General features: G+C 39.3%; 1 protein-coding gene across 1 annotated transcript in view; it reads right to left on the bottom strand.

The window, feature by feature from the left end:
• The window catches only part of LOC139445950 (golgin subfamily A member 4-like), a 229,714-nt gene that overhangs the window by 23,976 nt on the left and 178,319 nt on the right, over positions 1-27,419 (bottom strand). The window contains exons 37-46 of the mRNA XM_071227199.1: positions 25,008-25,153; positions 24,087-24,226; positions 22,560-22,725; positions 21,899-22,020; positions 20,365-20,575; positions 16,140-16,216; positions 12,095-12,280; positions 10,347-10,442; positions 8,562-8,711; positions 6,987-7,091 (exon numbers count right to left, since the gene is read on the bottom strand). Of these exons, the coding sequence (XP_071083300.1) occupies positions 6,987-7,091; positions 8,562-8,711; positions 10,347-10,442; positions 12,095-12,280; positions 16,140-16,216; positions 20,365-20,575; positions 21,899-22,020; positions 22,560-22,725; positions 24,087-24,226; positions 25,008-25,153 (1,399 nt within the window). The remainder of the gene's footprint in view (positions 1-6,986; positions 7,092-8,561; positions 8,712-10,346; positions 10,443-12,094; positions 12,281-16,139; positions 16,217-20,364; positions 20,576-21,898; positions 22,021-22,559; positions 22,726-24,086; positions 24,227-25,007; positions 25,154-27,419) is intronic.

Raw genomic sequence — 27,419 nt, forward strand, 5'->3', positions numbered from 1 at the left:
CCACACCTGCCAAGTTAGATTTTAATGGTTATGATATCGGTATGGTCATTCTCGATATTGGATTGGCTATGGCAACAAAAGATAGGCTCATCAAAGAAGGACTTATCCCAGAAGACATAATGAAGTAATTAAACATTTGAATATATTATAATGCTCTAGCTTTTGCGGGGAGTAATCAAACGCTAAAAAGTTGAAGAGCGTAAACGACATAATATAGCATTAGAACAACTCGAAGCAGCCCTGTCGCAATGGACCAGACAGAGGATATTAAGATTAGATTTGATTAATGAAGAACTGCGTAAGCAAGGACATTCAATTCAAACGTTTAAGGATGTTGAATCTGCCATGCACGAATACTTCCTCGATTATGGAAAAAAACTTGACCCAATGCCGAGACCAACAATAAGTCAGTTTTATACACCGTCTGAGGAACAAAAAAAATGCGAGATAGTATTCATAATGTTTGGGTTATCAGTCATCACTATTTAAAGCTACACAATAACTACGCATAAACCATGACCTAGTTAAGGCGGGCGAGTCTTATCAGCCATGTCACCCTGACTCCTTATCTATAAATAGCGATGTCTGGCTGACTGCTTATGTTAGGCTGGGCATGCATTTAGACAAATGATATTAGAAGTGTATATTTATCACAATGGCGAGAGGCACATCAAGATGTAAATTCATATGCTTGGGCCGATCACAAATTTGTGGAAAGAGCTGTATGTCGGATTTTTGTGGAATCCATTCCATTGAAATTAGAAAAGGGCACATTAATTATTCGTGTTCTGTATATGGGATTGAGGTCAAAGGTAGTAACTGTTTATGTAAGAGTCACAGTGCTGACAAGAAATGGTTTCAAATTATTTATGAGAGGAAAAAGGCTTACCGAAATGAGATAAATAGATTGGGTAGAATTCAAACCAATTAGACATTAGTTCACATGTATTTATATATCACAATGACTTATGTTGTCAGAGAGCTGAAAGCTTTGGCAAAGCAACGTGGTCTACGTGGATATTCTCGAATGAGAAAAACTGAATTGATCGATTTACTCGGTTTGGAATACAACAAACCCCAGACTGTTAAAGAACTCAAAGCTCAAGCAAAAAACAGAGGGCTGAGAGGTTATTCTCGAATGAGAAAAGCTGAATTGATCGCTTTACTAGATAATAATCAATCCGATGATAAAAAACAACAAGATGATGTTGATAAAAAACAACAAGAATTAAAATTTGTACCCACATCCGCCGGCATTGGTAAATATCTAAGAGGTTGGAAGATGGATATTAATTCCAACATGCCATCGTATCGAGCAAAATTAACGAGGAATTAGATGATTTAAATAGTATAAAATACCAGCTGATGATTACAATGTCATTGAGTAAAAGTAGCGCAGACGATAGCACTGAATATACCGAACCATATTTCCGGAGCAATCAAGAAGTTATAACCGAATCCAATACTATAAACGCATCATTAGATACATCAATTCAGAGGATACAGGAAACTTTAGAACGCTGGACTAATAGAGGTTTGGGTTGGGGTGTGGATAAAATCGATAGTTTATATTTAGATATAGCAAATTATATGCCCTTCAAAGGTGGATCTTTACCCCCGTATTATAAAAAGAAAAAAGCCATAATTAATGTAAAAAATAAATCCGATGACTGTTTCAGAATGATGATAAGATCTGCATTGTTCCCCATAGACAAAAAACCTGGATAGACCTTCTAGCTATCCCGAAAACGATAGACTCAACCTCGATGGTATAGACGAACCTACACCAATATCACAAATTGATAAGGTGGAAAAGCAAAATAATTTAGCTATAAATGTTTTCGAACATTCTTCTAAAGGAATTGTTGTACACAGGATAAGCTCCGCCCCGGAACATATTCCCAGAATCAATTCATTTCTGATCGAAAATGATGGAAAATATCATTATACATGGATAAAGAGTTTAAGCAGACTATTATACGATCAAACAACCCATAAGGAAAAAAGAAATATTTCTGCGAAAGATGCCTGCATGGGTACAGCAGACAAGATCTATTAGAAGCGCATAAAGAAGACTGCAGAGGTGTTGGACAGAATGCTATCAGGATATGCCTAAAGAGGGAAAAAATATATTAAAATTTGTACATTATTGTAATCAAATGCCAGTACCGTATGTAATTTACGCCGACTTCGAAGCGCTTATCAAACCTATAGAAAATACTGAATGCAATACTGAATGTAGTTTTACGTACAAAACTCAAGAACATATTCCTTGTGGGTTTGGATATATAGTTGTAAGGTATGATGGGAAAACAAACACTCCCGTGATTTACAGAGGTCCCGATGCAGCGGGAAAGTTCCTAGAATATCTACAAAATGAAGAGAGAAAAATAAGGGAAAATTTATCGCGTAAGAAACCCATGTGTATGACGAGGGATGATTGGAGGGCCCATAAGAAGTCAACGAGTTGTCATTGTTTGTAATAAACCCCTGAATGGGGATTCCGTAAGAGATCATTGCCATGTCACGGGGAATTATCGGGGAGCAGCGCACCAGTGTAACTTGAAACTAAAAATGATTTCTCAAACAATACCCATCCCCGTTGTGTTTCATAACCTTAGAGGATACGATTCTCATCTCATTATGCAAGCTATCTCAAAGACCGACGGTGGCTTAACGTGTATTCGTAATAATATGGAAAAATATATATCGCTCTCGTTGACTAAAACTATACATTATACGGACAAGGATGGGAAAGCCAGAATAAAGCAAAGTAATGGGCTTAGATTCATAGACTCCGTACAGTTTCTGTTATCTTCCCTGGACAATTTAGCTAATGCGAACAATCCTGATGACTTTGCGATAACAAATCAATATACCGATCGGTGCCATCATTTGTTGCTGAGAAAAGGTGTATATCCTTACGAATATATGGATGATTGGTCTAGATTCTAAGAAACTAAATTACCACCCCTTGAATCATTCTATAGTAACTATAGTAACAGAATCTTAAATAACAGATACAGATTATGAACACGCTCTGAAGTTCTGGGATAAATTAGGTTGTAAGAATTTAGGTGATTATCACGATCTGTACTTAAAAACCGATGTACTGTTACTCGCCGATATATTCGAGATATTTAGAAAGACATGTTTAAAACAATACGGCTTGGACCCGGCATGGTACTATTCAAGTCCCGGACTATCGTGGGATGCATTGTTGAAGATGACCGGCATAGAACTAAAACTACTCACCGATTACGATATGCACTTGTTTATTGAGAAAGGATTAGGAGGTGGTATATCGATGGTAGCGAAAAGGTATTCTAAGGCTAATAATAAATTAGTGGAAGGATATGATTTGAGTAAACCCGACACGCACATATTATATCTCGACGCCAACAATTTGTACGGATGGGCTATGAGTCAACCTTTACCCACCGGTGGTTTTGAGTGGGTCGATGATATCGATGTGAATAATATCAATGAGAATAAAGGGTACATACTAGAAGTTGACTTGGAATATCCAAATTCCTTACATAAAGACCATAACAGTTATCCACTAGCTTCCGAAAGATTAATGGTGAATAAAGATTGGTTGTCTGAATATCAACACTCCTTGATGGGTAATACAAGGTTAGCTAACATAGAAAAACTCGTACCAAATTTGATGGATAAGACAAAATATATAGTTCACTACAGAAATCTCCAGTTATGAAACTAAAGAAAATACACAGAGTTTTAAAGTTTGATCAAAGCCCTTGGATGGAGCCCTATATAAGGCTGAACACAGATTTAAGAAAGATAGCTACCAGCGATTTCGAAAAGAATCTATATAAGCTCATGAATAACTCAGTATTTGGTAAAACTATGGAGAATCTAAGGAAACGTGTTGATGTTAAATTAGTCAGATCTAATGAGGAAGAAAGATTCAGGAAACTTAGAGCCAGTCCGGCTTTTAACAGAAGCAAGATATTCGATAACGACTTAGCGGCGTTGCATATGCAGAAGAGTAATATAAAATTCAACAGACCAGTGTACGTCGGTATGCGTATTCTCGACTTGTCAAAACACTTAATGTATGACTTTTATTACAACAAACTTAAGAAGAAATACGGTGATAGATGCAAGGTGTTATATACAGACACAGATTCTTTGTTGATGGAAATACAAACCGAGGATGTGAATAAAGATATGACAGAAAAAATAGATACGAGGGGTGTTCATTAAAGATTTCCCTTGACCCACTTCCGATGGACCTAGTGGAATGAAACTTGGCATAGGTATTAGTCTTTCTCCACATACGAACCACCAAGAGTTACACACTTCTCCCATCGTTTTATGCAACTATGGAGACCTCGCTTGTAAAAGCCCTCCTTTTGCGTCACAAACCAGGACTTGACTTCAGAAATCAGAGTTTCATCATCTGTGAAACGTTTTCCCTTCAAAAATGACTTCATGGTTAGAAAGAGGTGGAAGTCAGATGGTGCAAGGTCAGGAGAGTAAGGAGGATGTGGAAGGATTTCATAGCCACAGGGCCGCGCTTCTGTCTGGGCAACATTAGAGTTGTGTACTGGAGCAATATCTTGCAGGAGACGGACGCCCTTGGTCAGCATGCCACGCCTCTTAAGCTTGATAGCGTCCCGCAATTTCTGCAGGAGTGAAGCATAATAAGTTCTGGTAATTGTGGTACTCTTGGCCAAGAAATCCATCATCACTACTCCGTGCTGGTCCCAAAACACTGTGAGCATGACCTTGCCTGCAGAGGGTTGGACACATGCCTTCTTGGGGGGGGGGGGGGGGGGGGGGACTCCACATGTTTCCATTGCATCGACTGAACTTTAGTCTCAGGATCATAGTGATGGACCCATGTTTCATCCTGTGTGATAAGTCTGTCAAAAAAAGTTTGCCTGTTCTTTTTGGCACATGTCCAAAAGATCCTTAGAGCAATTGACTCGTTCCTGCTTTTGGAAAGGTGTGAGCAACCTGGGAATCCATTATGCATGTTCAAATTGTCATGGATGATTTTTTCCACAGACCCTACACTGATCTTGACACCTTGTGCTAACTGACGAACAGTTATACGTCGGTCTGCCAAAATGGCGGTCTCCACTTGATGGATTGTGTCCTCATCAATGGCTGAATGGGGGCGACTAGGAATGGCAGCTGTTTCCACAGATGTTCGACCACACTTGAACTGGCGATGCCAGTGTTTAACAACGTCATATGATGGGAAATCTTCCCTATAAGTTGCTTTCATTTCATCGAAAGTTTCTTTTGATGTGCGACCTTTCAAATATAAAAACCTAATCACTGCTCGGTATTCTACTGCCTCCATTGTCACACCCTACTTGATCATAACACCTGTAAAAGTTTTAAGATTAATAGTTCGGTGCTGCAAATTCAGACATAAACCATAGATACATGTATCATTACACATGTGAAATTTCAACCAAATATGATAACCCTAAGTGGGTTAGGGGAAATCTTTAATGAACACCCCTCGTATGTACGACACGAGCGATTACCCCAAAGATAATCGACTGCACAGCGTAGTAAATAAAAAGGTGTTAGGTAAGATGAAGGATGAATTTGCTGGGACCCCTATAGCGGAATATGTCGGATTTAGACCTAAGATGTATTCTATAAAGAAGTCAGATAATGGAGAGATAAGAAAAGCTAAGGGTGTTAAGAAGTATGTGGTAAAAAAGCATATCAAACACGAACAGTATAAAGAATCATTATTCAACGGTAGAACATTCAAACATGAGATGAACTCTTTAAGAAGTTACAATCATAGGATATATGGATTAAGAATGAACAAGACATCATTATCCCCCTTAGATACAAAGAGATGGATTGATAAGGATGGTGTAACTACCTATGCTTATGGTTATGGTGGTAATACTGTATCGTCTGGAACTATGAGCAACTCTTCTCGTACAAATGCCCTGCCCGTTCCATCTTTAAGATAATAAAGAATAGGCTCTCCTTCTTTCATAACCAATCGACTAATGTTATATGTCTTATGGGACCAAATCGGATTGGTTGCGCGACGTAGGCCTCCTTCAAGTTCCCCGGGCTGGTATAAATATCTTACGCTTACTCTATCCGGAAGTTTTTGTTCTTTGCCTCTCCTCGGTGCTGAAGATTCGGGGATCAAGGACTTCATTTTAATCGCATCGGATGGTTTCTTTCCGATTAATCTTGTTACTTCATTATTCAGCTCTGATACAACAGCTGATAATCGTGTCACCCATTCGGTTGATCTCAATCGTTCCGATTTCATTTCGATCCCATACTGATAGCCAAACAAATGTTCCGCTTATGTCCGGTTCAATCTTTCGACGATAGCTTGACTACGGTGGGCCTCTTTTTCACCACGCCTGATTTTGACATCGTGCTTTGTTAACAGTTTAGTTATTGATCCCATAAACTCACGATCAGGATCTACTTGAAATAGCTTAGGCAAAGGCTGCTCAGCAACAATGTGGGTTCAAAAAGCTTCCTCACCCTCCGTACTCACCAGACCTGGCACCAAGTGATTTCCACCTGTTTCCTAAACTAAAAGAACACCTTCATGGAAAGTGCTATGACGACCTCAAAGCTGCCTTGAAAGGGTTTTTGTCTGGGTGACTTCCGAAAACTTTTTAATGACTGGAATTGAAAAGCTTCACTATCAATTTGAGAAGTGTACTGAAAAGTAGGGAGATTGTTATGATAAATAAGTTAAAAACAGTTTCACAATTGTTGGTTTTGTTTGTTATGCTCAGAACTTTTTGACCAGCCCTCATACATGACAGTAACCAGCACAGTAAGATACATGGACATGGACACACAGACACAGACACAGACAGACAGACAGACAGACAGACAGACACAAAAAACAACATCAACTATACTTTGTATATATTGTTGGACTCAATGACCCTGGCATCATTGATTCGAAATCCACACAGTATGCCTCTTGGGTATACTTAACCTACCTTCTGAGACTTCTCCAAGATAGTCTTCTGTCTCTCTCCAAGACTGTACAGCTCTGCAGCTTCATTCTTCAACTTGCCACGCTTCTGCTCCAGGCGATGTTTAACCTGGTCCAACAGTTTTAAGTTGTCTTTTATTTGAACAATACAGTCATCAGGGTTCATTATAACTGCTCCTGTAGAATGTGGTAAAATGACACAATGAATGGTATGTTTGAGGCAACTAAACATTTTATGTTAACAGTTTGAATGTGTTGATAGTATAAGGGTGATGATGACTCTTTAATGTTTGATATCATACTAAATCAATGGAAGTTGATATGTAAATGTCTTGTGAAAACAAAACTTAAGAAATGACTAAATGATGTTAAGATTCATCTTAAATTTTTGCTTGGTGTGTAATATTGGAAATGTTATGAGCAATAAAGTCTAGAGTTACCACACTATGGCTATTACATTTGAAACAAGCATGAAATACTCATATCTCCCACCAATATGACATGTCTGGTTGTGTGCAAGGCAAGAAATATTATACGGTTTTCAAGATCTGCTCCAGAAAGGAGCACTAAGACCATTTTCAGTCTAAGTCAAAGTCGTTACCATGGAAATATCATGGGCATAAAATATGAACATGAGTTTTATTATAATACTTTATGTATTAATGTATATTTAATAAATAACTACTCCAACAGTTGCTTCAGTTTTAAACATTACATTATTACAAAACTCATGTTCATATCATATTTAATGCCCAGGATAGAAACTCAAAAACTAATCTTTAAAAAATCCCAAACTATCAAAAGGCACCAGTTCACCACTAGACCTATCTATGTGCCAAGTGTGGTTCAGACATCTCTCTTGGTTTTAGAGTTCTGCTCTGGAAATGAAACGTGACTGACGAATGAAATGAAGGACAAATGGAAGGAAGGATGGAGGGATGGACGGACTGCACCCATTCTATATCCCCCTTCCACTTTGTGGTTGGGGATAATAAAGTGAGAAAAGATACTTTACTATTTCAGCTCACTATTGTATGTTGTGTAAACATATTGAGAACAAAGTCAAGGACAAAAATATGGGTCATTATTCTTAATGATAATGATGTTACCGAACATTCAACATTCAAGCATTCATGTCTGATATTGGCTTATACTGCTATTCATTTTTGTTACTTGTGAAAACACAATCATCACACCTGGAGAGAAACAAAGCCAAATTTGTTCAGGAAACAGTGCATAATGTCAAGTTAGATCAATAAGTTTTGTTATTTATATATCCAATATATTTCATGCGTTTTTGTTGTTGAAGAGTCAATTTGAATTACACAGTGTTACAAAATGAAATTTCAATATTTGAACCTAAAGCAGATTTTTTGTATGAAACAGACCCTCTTGTGCACATAATTTTGTCAAGTATTTCATCATCATATAAACTATGACTGTATAATTTCCTTGTGACAGCTTTATGATTGCCTAAGGGCTATTGGGATGGTAAATTTTGATGTCTCACTGGCAATGTTTAGTCCATATAGTGACAACAGCAAGTCATGAATTAACAATAATGCTCCAAGTAAATCACCATCTGTTCTTGTCTCTCTTGTTCCTCCACCATTTTCTTCTTCAGGTTCTCCTGCTGCCGAACCAGCTGGCGTGTCACAGCCTGCTTGTCATCCTCGCTGACCTCCACTCCCACTGTAGATTTCTCACGCTTCAAGCTTCCTGATCGCACCTACTCAATAAAAATGGATAAAATATTTCAGTATTCATAAGAAAGACAATGACAAGTATAAATATTACAAGAAAATAGAAGACAGAATCTGTAAAGTAAAAAATTGGTATAGTGTTACTTTGATTACAGGACATTTATATTAATATATTATATTAATTTTTTCTGCATCCATTCTACATTTGTAGACGCATATTTCTGGTTCCCATTTGACATTTCTTTGTAGTATGATCAAATTTGTGCATTGATTGATGTTTATAGTATTAAACACACGCTGAATTGATACTTTACCAATCTAGAAATAATTTCACACATGCATATAGTCTGATATCAAACTCCGATATACAATGGGCATGAACGATAATTATGTTTACATATGCATACATTCAAAATATCATAAATGACAACCTTTTCAGTATGTTCTTCCCGTTCTCCAGTTACCCATGCAAGTTGGAAGGACTTTACCCATGCAATTTCAGCAACTTTACCCATGCAAATTCGAGCGACTTTTACCCATAAAAGATCGAGCCATGGTGACCAAGGTTTCTACCTACCCAGCATACCTACCCTTCCAACTCTGCTAACCTATCATTACCATCAAATAGACATGTAGATCATCCTATTGTTACCCTACTCAACTCTGTCATCATGCCCAGCCCCCTCTACTCTCACTGTTCTTGATTATTTCTCCCTGTTAATCCCATTGGCTATCTCCTCATATGTCACACTGATCTAGCTTGTGAGGAAGTGAGTGAGTGAGTATGGTTTAAGGTCACTTGTAGCAATATTCTAGCAATATCATGGTGGGAAACACCAGAAATGCACTTCACACATTGTATATGTCGGGAATCAAACCAAGGTCTTCTGCGTGACGAGCGAACGCTTTAACCACTAGGCTACCCGACCGCCCCGATCTAGCTTGTGTAAACATATCAGCATGTATATATGTTAACTCTTATATGCATACTCAGAATTCACCTGTTACAAACAATAAAGAAGTGATCATCAATGAAATGTCTATCTATATGTGGCCTATTTTGAGCTCCCTCAAAAGCTAATATGTATGCAGCTCTAAGGGTGACATGTGCCAAATGTTATTGTCAATTTTAAAACCTTAGCCATCACATTTATAATATCACAATTTTTTTGATACACAAATTGGTTAAATTTGTTAAATGTCAACATAATTTTTTACAGCAAAATTCCTATTTTGTTTATTGCTACAGTAGCATGAGACAAGATTGATCAGTTGCAGGATCTTGATGCTAGCTCTTCACATGTAATTAAAAAATGGGCTAAAGATGTATCAATACTGTACCGTGTTCTAAATTTTACCTAAAATGATTTTGTCATCCACCTTGGGAATATGATCAAAGTACGGACATAAATACAATAAAGGCATTATTCGCTCAATTTTTCAAAAGATTTAGCATCAATTTAATTTGTAAATGTACTGGCTTGTGAATTAAAATTTAACGTCAAATCAGCATTATTATAGCCATATAGTCAAGAACAATATCAGAGTACCAATCTCAACTAATAACAGATATATTTAAACTAAAATCTCCTGAAAATTAGTCAGAAAGACCACTTTGGGCTACCAGAATCAAAAGTGTGGCTTTTGTATGCTGGACTTACAAGAGATGGCATAATAGCTGGGTCTTGTTTGACCTCTTCATCCACTGCAGTCAGCCGTTTGCGACTTTGTCGTCTGGCAGCCAACTTTTCCTGCAGCTAAAACATTGAACATTTATATATTTGATCTGTTACTGAGATACTCAACAAAGTACATAATCAACTCCTGGCAAAATCTTATGTTAAGTCTTTCAAAATGACTAGTCAGAGCTTTAATATTTGTCCAATATTTGTCTCTACCTCTGAAGGAAAGACTTCACCACTGACCTCATCGCCGCCCTGAAGGCAATGAACCTGCCACCAGGATGAATAGGAGAGGGGACATGGGTGGTTCACCCAAATTATGTTCCTAGGTTTGTCAGCACCATACCCATGCTCTAGGGTTTCACCAAAGTGGTAAATGTCCTAGACCTGCATTAGTTCTGGCTTTCCTCCCATATTAAGGTCACATGCTGTTATATAACTGGTATACTGTTTAAATTGCCATTAAATCCAACTCACTCACTGAAAGGGAGAAACTGATGCACTTGAACTCAAGACAGGATCCACATACACTTCTTTCAGGTTGGGCACCTGAGGACTCAAAGTTTTCTGAAGACATCAGTGATTATGAAACCAACTGGTACTGGCACAGCCATTGTGTTCACATCAGAGATTATGAAACCAACTGGTACTGGCACAGCCATTGTGTTCACTTCAGAGATCATGAAACCAACTGGTACTGGCACAGCCATTGTGTTCACATCAGAGATCATGAAACCAACTGATACTGGCACAGCCATTGTGCTCACATCAGAGATCATGAAACCAACTGATACTGGCACAGCCATTGTGTTCACATCAGAGATTATGAAACCAACTGATACTGGCACAGCCATTGTGTTCACATCAGAGATAATGAAACCAACTGATACTGGCACAGCCATTGTGTTCACATCAGAGATCATGAAACCAACTGATACTGGCTTAGTCATTGTGTTCACATCAGAGATCGTGAAACCAACTGATACTGGCACAGTCATTGTGTTCACATCAGAGATCATGAAACCAACTGATACTGGCTTAGTCATTGTGTTCACATCAGAGATCATGAAACCAACTGATACTGGCACAGTCATTGTGTTCACATCAGAGATCATGAAACCAACTGATACTGGCTTAGTCATTGTGTTCACATCAGAGATCATGAAACCAACTGATACTGGCACAGCCATTGTGTTCACATCAGAGATCATGAAACCAACCAACTGGTACTGGCACAGCCATTGTGTTCACATCAGAGATTGTGAAACCAACCAACTGGTACTGGCACAGCCATTGTGTTCACATCAGATATTGTGAAACCATCTGATTCTGGCTTAGTCATTGTGTTCACATCAGAGATCGTGAAACCAACTGATACTGGCACAGCCATTGTGTTCACATCAGAGACCATGAAACCAACTGATACTGGCACAGCCATTGTGTTCACATCAGATATCGTGAAACCAACTGATACTGGCACAGCCATTGTGTTCACATCAGAGATCATGAAACCAACTGATACTGGCACAGCCATTGTGTTCACATCAGAGATCATGAAACCAGCCAGATACCACACTGCCTTGTCTGCCTTTCTCTGAGTGCACCTCAGCATAGATAACTCACCAAAGTGCCTTGTCTGCCCTTCTCTGAGTGCACCTCAGCATAGATAACTCACCAAAGTGCCTTGTCTGCCCTTCTCTGTATGCATCTTAGCATAGATAACTCACCAAAGTGCCTTGTCTGCCCTTCTCTGAGTGCACTTTATCACTGACTGCCTGGGACTGATTCTCAGCCATCTTGAGGAGTTGCATCGCAGTGGCTGCTTCAAACTCCCTGTTTGTGCTGGCTTCTCTACGAGCTGCAAGCTTCTGTTCCATCTCTTGCCTCTGCCGTGCATGTTGCTCTAGAATCGCCTGGCAACAACCAGCATAACACTTACTCAATTATAGTCCTGAATGGTAAATCAAACAAAAGTCATTGTGTCTAGAGAATACTACCTCTATTCGATCATAGACAATATATGTGGCTAATATCACATGTCACATCAGGTGCTGATGACTTCTTATGCTATTGTCATTTCCATGGAATCGTAGATCACCTCCAGATATTCTGGTGTGGACCGTGGATCTCATGTCCTTTGCAGTTACTCCAGATAAGCAGGAAGAATTCTTCACATTACTGCTTGTCATGAACATCTGAAGAGATCGTGGGGAAGAAGGTCTGTGACAGGCGGGTCCTTAGACATAGTAATGCAGGATATGGATACAAATGTAAAAAATATTATGACTTAACTGAAAAAATTGAACTTATCCTGAATTACTCCTTAATGCAACTGAATCGGACGGTACAGCAGAGAGCAAACCTTTAGATGTGGTCTTCAGTACTATAAACTTTGCAGTAGTTCATGGCAGTAGTTGAGTGCATCACTTGCGCAGATCTGCAACTACTTCAACCAATCCTGTCCGGACAGTACGAGAGAATGAGGATGTCCCGGTAAAATGCAGCAAGAGAAATTAGCATGTGCTAAAGCCTAAACACTGATTTACCAAGCCAAACTGCTGGACAGCAGAATAACCCCCCTGTTGGGCGTGCGGACACTGCACGAGTTGGGTAAGGTTTGCTCTGGACAGGAGGAGCTTTTAATGGCGACGAGGATTGGTGACCTGTTGGGCTATAACCAGAGGGCCAAAACTATGAATGCCTTTGACATCTTCCAAGGACATGTTCATCATGCAGTGACTTGCGAAGAGAATGTTGGACCTCAAAAACATCCTTCCATGATAGCTACCCTAGAGCAATTACAGTGTAGAGCCATCTTTGAGGCAATCACCCGGATCTCATGAGGACTGTTCGCTCTTGGTTGATCAAATTTGGTGAGCTCATAAGCCTGAAGGAACATAATGATATGGTGTTGCGGCTGACTTCAGTTGTGGGAGTCTAGAAGACGGGAATAAACAAGCATTTCTGACCACCACGCAGACTCTTGGAACGACGGATGAAAACTCGCAGTGTGCACACACAGGGCACACACAGGGCACACACTGGTCGGGTTGTCCTGGTAGTTGATTTTTGGCAATGAAATACCAGCACAACCCGAGGTTAACAGCTCTGAGTGTACCACTCTCGTAAACCATACATGGGTAATGTCAAGAACGTGAAGCTCACTAACCCTTTCTGCTGTGGCCACCTCCAAAAAGATCGTCTTCTTGGAGAGGTTGTAAAACAATGTAGCTTGGAGAGGCCTGGGGGAGCACACAAGCAACGAAGTAAACATTTAGATTCCAATATACTGCCAACACCAAATGGAGATCCATGAAATAAGTAGTAATGGTGCTGCCGTTAAGGTGTCGCTTGTATGCAGATGAAGGAGGTATTCAGGAGTCCTGACCCTTTCCTTTACAAAAGGTTTTGTAGAATTGCCACTTATCATCGAAAGGGCTTGGTTTGAAGGTCAGTACGCCATAGCAATGCTTTTAGCTTCCCGCGCCAAAACAATTAGCACCATCTGCTCTCTTAAGATGAGCCAGGCATGCAGATGAAACCTGCTTCGCGTTGGTTGTTGTAACTTGTTGTGTGGATGGATGAGTAGGTCGGGCCACCCTGGTAGAGCTGGAGGATAGCTTCCTGCAAGACTTCTGGGGTCTAGGAACCAACCTCTTGCTGGCCAAGGCGCAATCAAAATCTAATGAGGCCCTTGGTTGCCTTGATCTTATGCATCATCCTAGGAAGAAGTACAAGACTTGGAAAAGCATACACTCTTAGCCCTTCTCAAGGGATGCTGAATGCATCAACCGCCCAAGTCTGAGTGTCTTGAATTGGGGAGACATAAGTCTTGATCTGGTCGTTCTGGCAAGTCACAAAGATGTTGATGTTGGGATGACCAAGGTGCCGACACACGAGATGAAACACCTCAGGATGGAACTTTCATTCCATGGGAGCTACCGTGTTTGGCAGAATGTTCAGACATCTGGGAATGTGCTTAACCCTGAAAACATAGGCCCAGCTAATCCACTAGATGAAAGAACCAGAACAATTGTTGGAGGTGTGAGTTAGAGCGTGTCGTCCCCTGATGGCGCAGACACCAGACCACTGTGATGTTGTCGGTGGAGATGAAGTGTTGATGGAGTTTACCAGAGGTGCTCCTGCTAGTGTGATATTGCCAAGATGAGCGCTTCCAACTCAAGGTTGTTGATGTGCACTGTGCACCGGACCACAGGCGGTTGTCTGGTCCTCTAGATGTGCACCCCAACCCTGTTGAGAGGCATCTACGAACAGGTGTGACGCTGGGGATAACTCTGTTAAGGAGACACCTCCTAAGACGTTTGACTCTATTGTCCACCAACTGAGATGACTCCTGAGGCAAGGCGGCAGAACGACTGATACGCAAAGTTCTTGGCATCTGATTTAAGGCACCAGGAACTGTTGGATCGGACACAGGTGTAGGCGACATCTGCTCGTCAAATCCCAGAAGCACCTGCCACTGATGAAGGGTGAGGGGTTGCTGAAGGGCAGGTGACACATGGTTCAAGATATTGCGCCATCTGTCATGAGTTACTCATCTGGAATAGGCCTCCTATGAACTAGAGATGGTAAGAAGGAATATGTTCCAACTTCGTCTCGTTCACCATCCATCCCAGGTGTAGCAGGAGCCTGAAATCCCTGTGTTGTATTACAGTCGCCGAGTCCGGATTGTTCAGCAGACAGTCGTCAATGTATGACTCAAACTAGGATGTCCCTCAGGTGCAGATAGGCAGCTACTGGCTTGGTGAGGTGGGTAAATAACTACTGCCTATTGGTAGTGGACACCATTGAACTTGAACCTGAGTATCATCTGGTTGCTTGGATGGATAGGGACAAGCAGGTAAGCATCCTGTAGGTCAAGGCTGATCAGGGAATTGTAAGCGTTGATTCTGGTCCTAAGGAGTCTCAAGGTAGTTAGGTGGAAGTATGGGGGACGCTCCAGGTAATACTCATTGAACACTGAGGATGCCGACTGCAGCTGACAAAGTAGCTGATACTTGGACTGATATCCCAGTTGGAGGTGGCCAAGTAACCCAGACAGTGGGTGGCAGTGATTTCAGCAAGGCCAGGCCAGCAGGGACTGCTGAGCAGGGTGTTTTACATGGGACCTGCGAATTGGAACAACAAAAATGTGAATGAAAAAGGTCACATATTATGTCCAAACCAGGTATCTAAAGCACTGCCACACGTACTGAGGACTCCAACCATCACAGGAAGTGGCAAAATTTAGGTAGCAAGGCAATAAACAAGACCACAGATTAGACCCAAACCTGGACAATTTATTGAAGCAACATATCTGTTGGGTGACAAGCAGTAATGTCACGTCGGTACTGTGCTTGGGTCCTGCATCAGGTTAGTTGGAACCTATTCAGCTTCGTTTCTGTCAAACGTAAGCAGTAAATGCATTAAAGAGTAATGCAGGATAAGTTAAAACATTATATAAATATTTCGCTGGATTACAGGATAATAAAAATCCTAATCTAATATTTTAGTCTTGACATCTACCATCTAATGTTCTTTGAACTTTAGATGTTTTGTCATTGGCACACAGAGGAAAGAAGGGAGGTTATCTCACCTTGGCCATGAAGGTAAGAAAGGCAAAATAGTATTACTTGCAAAACTAAAATTTGTATGGATTGTTAATGGTGGACTGTTTAAAATCTGAAGATTGTTTTCAGTGTGGTTACAAGCCAAATAACAGGAATTAGGCACTGATGTAATGGAGGTAGAGTGTTCACAAGAATTACTCACCTGCCTCCTCATGGTCTGGTCAGCCTCCAGCTGTTGAAGGATGGCTGCTGTATCAACATTCTGACCCTCTACCAGTGCTGAAAAGCAAAGAAAGGCACAAACTTATTATTGATGAAACATTTTTGTATTCTCCTTTGACAAGAAACAAAATAGTCTTAATCATGTTTCGTGCATAGAGAGTAAGTTTCTTGTTTTCAGAGCTACATTGAAGAATGTCACAAGATGCCATGGTTAATTTATTATATCTTTGTGCCCTTCTGATGTTTGCTTTTGAGGACAAATGAAAATTAAACGATACCAGTTGTGAATCAGGTAAAGCTATAGTAAAAGCACAGATGTGATTAAGGAATGTTGTCTTGTCACCCAATGTCAGTGTGCCAACTAAGCAAAAGATTTGGAAGATGAGTCAGTCAAGATATTGTTCTGTCTCTATAGTTACTTTAAAATTTAACTGGATAGAAGGATCATAGTGGGAATTGGATGAAAATGATGAAAGTATGCTGGACCATTCCTGATGGAAAATATCCAAAATTGTTGTTGAAAGAAATGAAGAAATCGTTTGGTCCATCATAATATACACAAAGCAAGGTGAGTGTTAAAAAGTAGCATTTTTATATTACTGCTATGTTTCTGCTGATCAGATCAATATTATGTTGTATATGATAGGCTTTACACGGTAATCTATCTTAAAGCATAATGAAATCACCTGAATTTCTCTTTTATTATCTGAATTGATCAGCACTGGGTATACATGATGCAGGGAATCAATGGTGCAGGGTGTTCATCAGGGGCAGTTCACATACTAGTAGGAAGTGGAAACTTACAACCAGTGGTATTTACAGCCAGGGAAAGTGTTTTCAAATATGAAATTGTTTAAATATTGATTGTATTGATTAACCTGTGTTGTGGTCATGGTGTGGGGGAAAGGATCGGATCAATGAAATATTGCTGGGAATGTGTGGTCAAACTTTGGCTATTGTGAGTTGAGACAACTTGCTGGTGTACAAAAATAATGTGATTACATGCCTACTATGGCCTTTAACCTTCTCCTGAATTTCCTACGGCCAGATGGAAGACTGATGATAGGAAATCCTCTGAAGTTGCTATTCTTTGTGATGCCCTCGAGCAAATCACCACCACTGAAGTGCTTGCTGAATTACCTTTTGGAACATCATTGTATGACAACAGTGTGAGTGAGTTGGGTTTAACGCCACTTTTAACAGTATTCCAGTTATATCACGGCGTGTCAGCTTAATGTGGGAGGAAAGCCCGAAGTGATGCAGGTCTCAGACGTTTACCACTTCGGTGAAACCCACGAGCATGGGTATGGTGCTGACAAACCTAGAAACCGGGCGAACCGGGATAAGAACCCACAATCATAGGTTTCTGGTGTGCCCAAGGGACGCAACTCTGCACAGCGAATCGCGGCGCCTTAGACGATTGGGCCTCCCGTGCCCCCTGTATGACAACAACAAAATTACAACTTTTCATGATGCCTCAAACAGACTTGAACTATTAACAGTTGTACTCAATGCTGAGATTATTAGAAATGTTATTTTGGCAACATTATCATCATGATGGCCTTGTACAAACTTGAATCTATTTATAACTATTTTTATGATTTGTTTAAATATATTCACACCAAACATTGAAATCCCTAAGATTGGAAGAAAGTATATGGTGTGATCAAATTACAGCTTCATCAAACACACAGGTTTAGAAGAGAAGATGGTTTGTTTGATTGGACAGAGAGACATGCCATAGGCTCACATAGGTTTGCCAGAAGAAAAAGCAAATTTCAAAATTTTACCATATCCATCTCATTGATTGGTCAGACATATTGATATATAGTCAGGTATATATACTGAACTTAAGGACACACAGGCCCATACACAAGAAGTTAGCTATTCATAATACATTGCATTTCAAGATACAGGGTATTCTTTTCCTTGTTGCAAAGCATGGTACAAAAAAATCATGTATAATGTTCCAGTAAATACTTAGGTAACTCTTAGATTCAATATGGTAATACTTTAACATTGAGTTCAGTGTTAATAGTGTCAGTAGTCAATGATTTCACAAAAAGTTCCCCCAGATTCTGTCACCATAAACACCCACAATATTTGCAGTGAAAGTTGAGCTGGCTCCAAGGTTGTTTCAAGGGTCATCAGCTGCTAAGTTACAGCGGTTTCTGTCATCAAACAGCTACACATAATATCACTTCCTCATAATTCTTGGGCAAGTTCTTTTTTATTGTGAAACAAAAATATGTCTGTAAAATGTTACTTATTTCTCGATAACCAACTAATAAAATATGAAAGGCCTGACACACCCACACAGGTGCACAGCAACATCACCAGCCACTGGCCACTATTACATGCATGGGGAAATGTGCTAAGTTTTCACAATGTTAATTTTTCACGGGGGAAAAACAACACAGACATAAACACATCAATGAAATGTTAACACAGTTATAAACAACTCCATGCTTCTTGGGAGATTATACAGTAATAGGATTCACCTGACAATGAAAGCTTTCGCTTTACGAAACCTGTGAAACAAACACATGATTAGAAATTGTACAACATGTTTTTTTAAACAGAGTGTTTCACTACTAATTGTGAACTGTAAAAACATTCAGTTTTACTCTTACAACCTGGATTTGCATCTGTCAAATGTAAAGAGTGAGTCAATTAAGCTGAAATAGATCAATGCATTCAAGACGCAACACTTCTGTCTATAGGCAGACCCGTTCAGTTCGGGTTGGAATAGGTCTTCAGCAACCCATGCTGTAAGAGGCAACTATGCTTGTCGTAAGAGGCAAACAACAGGATCGGGTGGTCAGACACGCTGACTTGGTTAATGCGTGTCAACGTATCCCAAATGTGTGGATCGATGCTTATCACATCAACCACTAGACTGTCTGGTTTAGACTCATTTATTTACAGACCTCTGTCATATAGCTGGAATATTTCTGAGTGCAGTGTTAAAAAACAAACAAACAAAAAAACAAATTCTATTGGTATATCCTGATGCAATCCAGTGTTTAAAGCACCCTCCTGTAGAAGCCTGTCAGTGCCAAACAATATACCCCATTTATACAACAGTCCTGATCCCAGCGGCAGATATAATACAGTGATGCCACGGTGCTATTTTTCATTTGTTATTTTAATCTACATTGTCTCAAAAGTTACATTAAAATCATCTACCAGATATCCGTAGCCTTTCAACAATCTTGAGACACTGAAAGTGTCCAGGAAGTAACATTAAGAGACAATAGAGACATTCCCTCAATTACATTATCAATTGCATTTACTGATCCAACTTGCTTCAGTGTGAACATGCCTATTGAACAATTTCCACTACATGACAACTGCAGTTTATAGCTGTAAAACAAAGACAACTGACTTGGTCAGCACAGAGGTCACATCTCATAGTAACATCACATTTCATGTTACAAAACTGTGAATAACCCAATAATGTAAGACATTCCTGTTGTCTGTGACATGATAGGTCTTGCCTTTCCAGGGTCTGCATCTCATTTCAATGCTAGCTTTTCATTCAGTTTATAGCAATCTTTTTAATGAAACTACATTGTATTATATTAAGCCAAAGGAATGATATTTTACAATGCACACTTGATTTTATATTGATACATGAAGATAAATGGTCAGTTATGGCACTTATTACTTGAGGGATCTATATAAATCCAATACAGTCCCTGGTAGTTCTCATGCTAGACAATCCCTGGTAGTTCTCATGCTAGACAATCCCTGGTAGTTCTCATGCTAGACAATCCCTGGTAGTTCTCATGCTAGACAATCCCTGGTAGTTCTCATGCTAGACAATCCCTGGTAGTTCTCATGCTAGACAAGATTTAGCACTCATAAATCAAATTGTGGCAAATGTATATTTGAACCATACAGATCTATTTTGACAAATGGATGATTAATGAATGAAATAACAAAATATCAATTTCTATCTGATTCTTATTTTATAGATAGTGATAGCGATAGTAGATGGGATGCTATGCGTGTCTGTTAAACATTCAGATGGTTGTGGCTAGCTAGCATCATCAGTATTGACTCCTTCCAACCTTGGATTCTAAATCTAAAAAACTTGTGTTATAGATGACATTATACAATAAATAAGTGGCCTAAAAGCTACCTTCTACTTTGCATGTATGACACTTTGTCTTTCAGAGTTATCACATAGTCAAACATACCAGCTTTAAGGGCTTCTTCCTTCTCTCTGTCAAACTCCTCCTCTATTTGTTGTTCTATCTGGGTAATGTCTTGGACTTTAGCAGAGTCCTCTGTGATGACCACTGGCTGGTCGTCACTGACTGTAAACAAGACTGCAGTGAGATTGTCATACCATCCCTCCCTCCTTGCCAGCCCTTGCATTTTCACCAGCTTCTCCAGCACAGCCTCCTCCTGCCACAAACCAACATACACAACATGGCATTTGGGTGCAATTCCAATACTGAGACTAGCATCTATGTACAGAGATTCTGTATGCATGCAGAGCTAATAAAATATGAAAAAAGGAAACTGCGATAAGGCACTGTTGCTCACCAGACACATTCAAGGGGAGGTGAATGTTATGTGTAGTGAACTCAAGTAGGGGAAGTTGGACTTTGTTGGCTGTGTATAAAACAGTGTATGTTTCATGTCCAGATGTAATCAATTCCAAACTTTGAACAACAAAGTTATGGCACCATTCATGTAAGGTATCACCACAGCAATAATTATGAGAAGTTGCCTGTTTTTAATTTTTGCAACATTTAAGTTGCAGCTGATGGTGCCTGAACATAATGAAAGAAACTTAAAATCATCATTACTGATGCATACCGTTTTAACTCGATCATTGTTCAACTTAAAAACAAATCATCTAAATATTTCGATTCCATGCCATGAACCAATGCAAGTCAAATGATATATATAATACATAGTCATCACTCTTCATCCTTGTGGTCTCTATAAATGTTTACCACTATAAAAATAAGTCATTTTAAAATTTTACTCGCATGACTAAATCTTAATCCCATTGTGTTTCTACACATCATATTAACATTTCAGATTCCTAGACTTTTTGGTTTCTTAGCTGATATTTTTCTTCAAATCCAAAAAAAGAAACTCCAAAATATGATCTTAAAGCCATGAGCAAATATGTTGGTGCAAGACAGCCTCTTAAAGTATCAAGCTCCTCCCTCCATCAGTTCAGAGAAGAAGTTAAAAGTTACAGCCAGACAGATGACAGATGTTGAGAAGACAGACAAGTATTGCCAAAGCTCACTTCATTCCTGGTGAGCTAAATATAGTGCCAACCATGGCATTGCTGCTCTCCAGGTAAATTCTGAGTGAGCTGAAAGTAGTGAAATCCTTCGTCATTATGTAAGGCTGTAAGTTTGTAAAATATATTTTACAAATTATATATTTGTCACTTTCTTGCACCGAACATGTCCAAATTCAATACAGTTCCACACATCCTCAAAATAGTGACCCATCGCCCTCATCCTCTTGACCTTCAGAGAAGAATATGAGATTAAATAAGATCATTTAGCAAATCACATTATCTCACCCCCCACCCAACCATCCACACACACAAAAACTACACACAAAAAACACAACCAAACAAATCCTGCCAGCCCCCAAAACAAAACAACAAACACACAAAAACAAAATACAACAAAAAATAAACTAAACTATGGTTTATACAATGTGCTTATTTCAATACAAAAGTAACAACTCTGATACCTTATTAGTAATCAGTGAAGCAAACACATGAGCATCCCTAGTTTGCTTCTGCTGCAAGTCAGTGAGAATCTCAACATCAATTTGGTCATCTGAGGACTTATCCTGTCCAAGTCTGCTCTCCACTGAATGGCAAAAATTCAAAATCAAATGTGTTGACATGAACATGTAATCTAGGGTCATCAGTTCCTCTACTGCCTTTAACTAAAGCCAGGCTTGCTCATATACACAATCATCACACAGTCAAAAGTAAAGAGAATCATGGACAGTAACCTTGCGTAACTCAATATTCTTTTTCAACCCAACACTTTACTCTCGTGCATGAGCCAACAAGACTGAGTCACAACTATTGAAGGTAAATAAACACTATAAAGTATACAGCTGTAGTAGCCACACACACTTTGAATATTCCATGAACCACAAAAATTATTCGTAGCTGGATACCAACCCGAGTTGAGAAGGAAGTACTTTCCACTATAGTAGCTTCCATCTTAGTGCGGCCACCAAACTAGCTGTCTTAATCAGAGGTATGCTAATTTGACTTAAAACCTCTTAAGATTTTCCAAAGTCATGGTAGGATGATACTAATAACTGTCATGATGCATTGCCTCTAATGTGAGAATGAGGTGAAAGTACTGTCCATGACGCTGGAGCAACGAGAGACCTTCTAGTCTGTATATCAGGGCCTTCTTCAGGAGGTGGAACTGTTCAGCTCTTCTTTCAGCTGTGTCCCTTGGAATGGACTGGCCTTCACCAAGTACTGTTTGACGGCTCTTGTTCAGCCACTTGCTGTGTTCTTGCTGAAGACTAGCTAATTGCTTTTTCAGCTCCTGGAATAATCACAGTTATAAACCATTGTTTCACATAATCCCGTACAACCCAACATGGTTAGGGAGTACAGGGACATTCAGTAAGGCTTGGCTTTGTGGTAGTGTTCATGAAAATAAAAGGTGGATGTGGAGAAAGAGGAGAATGAGAAAGTGGGAAGTCTTAATCCTTAGGACAGAAGTTTCACGCCATACATGACACTCCTGTATCATAGCCTGGAATTATTTAGAAAGTAAGTTAACTAGACTGAAAATACATCTGCTCCTGCTAGCAGAACTGGGAAGCCCAAGCTAGAGAATGTGAAGTGGGATAGAGCACCTGCAGCCAGGGCTCCTATGTGTGGTTGGAAAGAAAATGGCTACACATATTCTAAATCTTGAAATTAATGCGAGCATGATATATGCGAAAAGTGTGAGTGGTCTTTGTTCCCATTACTGAAACTTTGCATTCTCCAAAATGACTATCAACATTAAGAGGGCCTCACTGCACACTTTGGATAGGGGAAATACCAACTTGAATATAAACACAAACATGGTTTATTGAGCAGCAGTTGTAATAAGTACATAACAATGTCATTCAAAGAATAGGAATTACACAATGGGCATCTGGTGAGTTATCACTGCTTTGGTCAAGAGGTCTACCCACTCATGTCAAACTAGGCATCATTGACCACTCCAGCAGTCCAGATAGAAGCTAGCCACATAACACTTTGTCAAAGACAGACACAACCCAACACGCACCGATTGGCTTCATCACACTCCTCAGATCTACAGCCTTTGTCTTGTTATCTGCCTTAAAGTTAGTTGACACCTTCTCCACGTACCAATCAGTGAACTGTTGTTGGTGTTCTACTCAGCGCTAATAAGCGGTGCTATTTGTGTTTTATTGAATTAATTTAAGGTTGGATTAAGGTAAGAATATGGATCATTCCACTGGGGATGGGTTGAGGGGAGTCGCATTATTAGTGAGTTGCATTTAGGTCTCAGGGTCAGTAGTCACATTAATTTGGAGACACAGTAATTTCAAGATATACAGCATATGCAAGTAGGTAATAATCAAACTTCTTCGAAAGTGTAGAAAAAAAACATTTACTGTTTCTACCAAGGATACTTAAAGTCCAGCTTTGTCATTTTACAATTTAATAAAAAATACATGTATCCAGTACAGATTTGACACAAAGGAGAAGGATATCTCATATATCTGCATCTATACTTGTGCTGTGAGTAAAACAGTGTGATATATTCATATCAATTAGGATATCCAATTATTGCTGAGTTTGTAATTATAATCTTTATTACATCTATTTGTTTAGTAATTGGTATTAGAAAGTAATTGTAGGAGATACATTAAAGAAGAGTGTTACCTGAACAGTCTTGTGTTTCTTAGCAGTCTTCTGAGTGGGTGTGTCAGCAGAGGCAGCCTGCAGCAGCTGTATAAGTATCTCCCTCTCCTCCCTGTGGCGCTCATCCATGTCCACCAGTAACCACTGCTCTACTGCTGTGTCTGCAGCATACAACAGTCATCCTACTACATCTCATCCATGTCCACCAGTAACCACTGCTCTACTGCTGTGTGTAGCATACAACAGTCAACAGTCATCCTACTACAGCTCATCCGTGTCCATCAGTAACCGCTGCTCTACTGCTGTGTCTGTAGCATACAACAGTCATCCTACTACAGCTCATCCGTGTCCACCAGTAACTGCTGCTCTACTGCTGTGTCTGTAGCATACAACAGTCATCCTACTACAGCTCATCCATGTCCACCAGTGACTGCTGCTCTACAGCTGTGTCTGTAGCATACAACAGTCAACAGTCATCCTACTACAGCTCATCCATGTCCACCAGTAACTGATGCTCTACTGCTGTGTCTGTAGCATACAACAGTCAACAGTCATCCTACTACAGCTCATCCATGTCCCCCAGGAACTGCTGCTTTACTGCTGTGTCTGTAGCATACAACAGTCATCCTACTACAATCTTTAGAAGAGATATTAAGAATTATGAGAATTACATTGTGAGCAGGTCTCTAAAGCACCCCAGTGTTGTTAATCACCCCAACACAGACTTTGGGAACCTGCACCTATCACTTTTAGGATTGGTGCCCGGGTTAGCATATTCTATTATTACATTTCATGCCATGAACAGTCCTTTTACAAATCATGTCAAGACACGTTCACATACAAAATCAGTTTAATCATTAAGATACATTAGCAAATGTTAAAGAACATGCATAAAGTTATGTTTCCAAATAGCAGAGTTCCAATATACAAATCAACACTTACCAATTCTGTTTGTTAGCTTCTCATTCTCCAGTATTTCTGTCAGACCCTCTACATCCTGCTCCAGATTTTGTCCCTTCTCTCGTTTCCTGAGGGCATTCAGTCGATCGTTAGCCAGTTGTTTTTGTCGTTCACGTTCACGGGCAAAACTATATGGGTGAGAGAAAGTAATAAGGTTATTGGGACACAAAAAACAATTTACATCCTACAATGTCTTTTCATTCATTCATTCATTCATTCATTTTTCTGCAACACAGATGTTTTGGAGGAGTATGCTTCTGAGTGGAAGAATCTTAAACATTTTCACATTTCGAATTTCCGCCAATATTTTTAAAAAACAGTATTTTTTTTAGATTTCTGGCATGAACAAATCTGAGCCCCACTGAGTTGCTCCACATCATACCAATAGGTTTATAAACCTTATTGTTTCTAAGAAGATATTCATTTAGACTTTTGCTGATTTGATTTCTGCTCACCCATCAGTCAGTTCAGAGAACATTCCTGAGAAGGCCAGTCAAAGGCCAGTCAAAAGCCAGATTGACAAGATGAAAATCAAAGAGTGATGCCACAATCTGGCTTGGACCTTCAGTCTTGATCAGTCAAAAATTCTATGTTGCAGGAAATGCCTTTCACAAAACTTCCTTTATTGACAAACTTTGAGCACATTTGGTGGAAACGTTTGGAACATCATCATAACTTGTTGTTTGGAACATTCATGTCAAGTTGCAGCTTTTTCAGTTGAGATGTTTCAGAACTGTTAATGCATGCTCTATGATGACTGACAAATGGGCCATGACATTAGGACTAGGACTACTTGCCCATGTCATATGAAGTGGTGAAAATCACAGAATTAGATATTTCACATTCTCATATAAATATTTAACATATGTCGAACAAATGTAAGAATTATACATTATTTGTTATGCAAACACACTTTTCATATAAATAGATCCTTTGAATATATATTGTTTTGAGATTTGCTAATGTATTAGGTTTGTTTTCACCAGTTAGGATCATTTTCATTTCGGAACATTTTAGCCATAACCCAGTTCGACACAGTAGACATTGCTATATGAATCAGTTCTACACAGGAGACATTGCTATATGAATCAGTTCTACACAGGAGACATTGCTATATGAATTTGTTCTACAGAGTAGACATTGCTATATGAATTGCTTCCACACAGTAGACATTGCTATATGAATTGGGTCTACAGAGTAGACATTGCTGTATGAACTGGTTCTACATAGTAGACATTGCTATATGAATCAGCTCTACAAGTAGACATTGCTGTATGAATTGGTTCTACACAGTAGACATAGATGTATGAATCAGCTCTACACAGGAGACATAGATGAATGAATCAGCTCTACAAGTAGACATTGCTGTATGAATTGGTTCTACACAGTAGACATAGATGTATGAATCAGTTCTACACAGGAGACATTGCTATATGAATCAGCTCTACACAGAAGACATTGCTATATGAATAAGTTCTATACAGTAGACATTGCTACATGAATCAGCTCTACACAGGAGACATTGCTATATGAATCAGCTCTACACAGAAGACATTGCTATATGAATCAGTTCTACACAGGAGACATTGCTATATGAATCAGTTCTACACAGGAGATATAGATGTATGAATCAGTTCTACACAGGAGACATTGCTATATGAATCAGTTCTACACAGGAGACATTGCTATATGAATCAGTTCTACACAGGAGACATTGCTATATGAATCGGCTCTACACAGTAGACATTGCTATATGAATCAGTTCTACACAGGAGACATTGCTATATGAATCAGTTCTATACAGGAGACATTGCTATATGAATCAGCTCTACACAGAAGACATTGCTATATGAATAAGTTCTATACAGTAGACATTGCTACATGAATCAGCTCTACACAGGAGACATTGCTATATGAATCAGTTCTACACAGGAGACATTGCTATATGAATCAGTTCTACACAGGAGACATTGCTATATGAATCAGTTCTACACAGGAGATATAGATGTATGAATCAGTTCTACACAGGAGACATTGCTATATGAATCAGTTCTACACAGGAGACATTGCTATATGAATCAGTTCTACACAGGATACATTGCTATATGAATCGGCTCTACACAGAAGACATTGCTATATGAATCAGTTCTACACAGGAGACATTGCTATATGAATCAATTCTATACAGGAGACATTGCTATATGAATCAGTTCTACACAGGAGACATTGCTATATAACTCAGTTCTACACAGGAGACATAGATATATGAATCACTTTAACACAATGGACATTAAACAATAGTTATTATTGTTAATAATTCTAAAAATACTACCTCAATTACATCTCTGTATTTTGGCTTCTGTCACACTAACTAAAGTTTTTGGATTTTCAACA

Source organism: Haliotis cracherodii, unplaced genomic scaffold (genome assembly GCF_022045235.1).
Source record: "Haliotis cracherodii isolate W230 unplaced genomic scaffold, xgHalCrac1.p SCAF_6, whole genome shotgun sequence".
Taxonomy (NCBI): Eukaryota; Metazoa; Mollusca; class Gastropoda; order Lepetellida; family Haliotidae; genus Haliotis; species Haliotis cracherodii.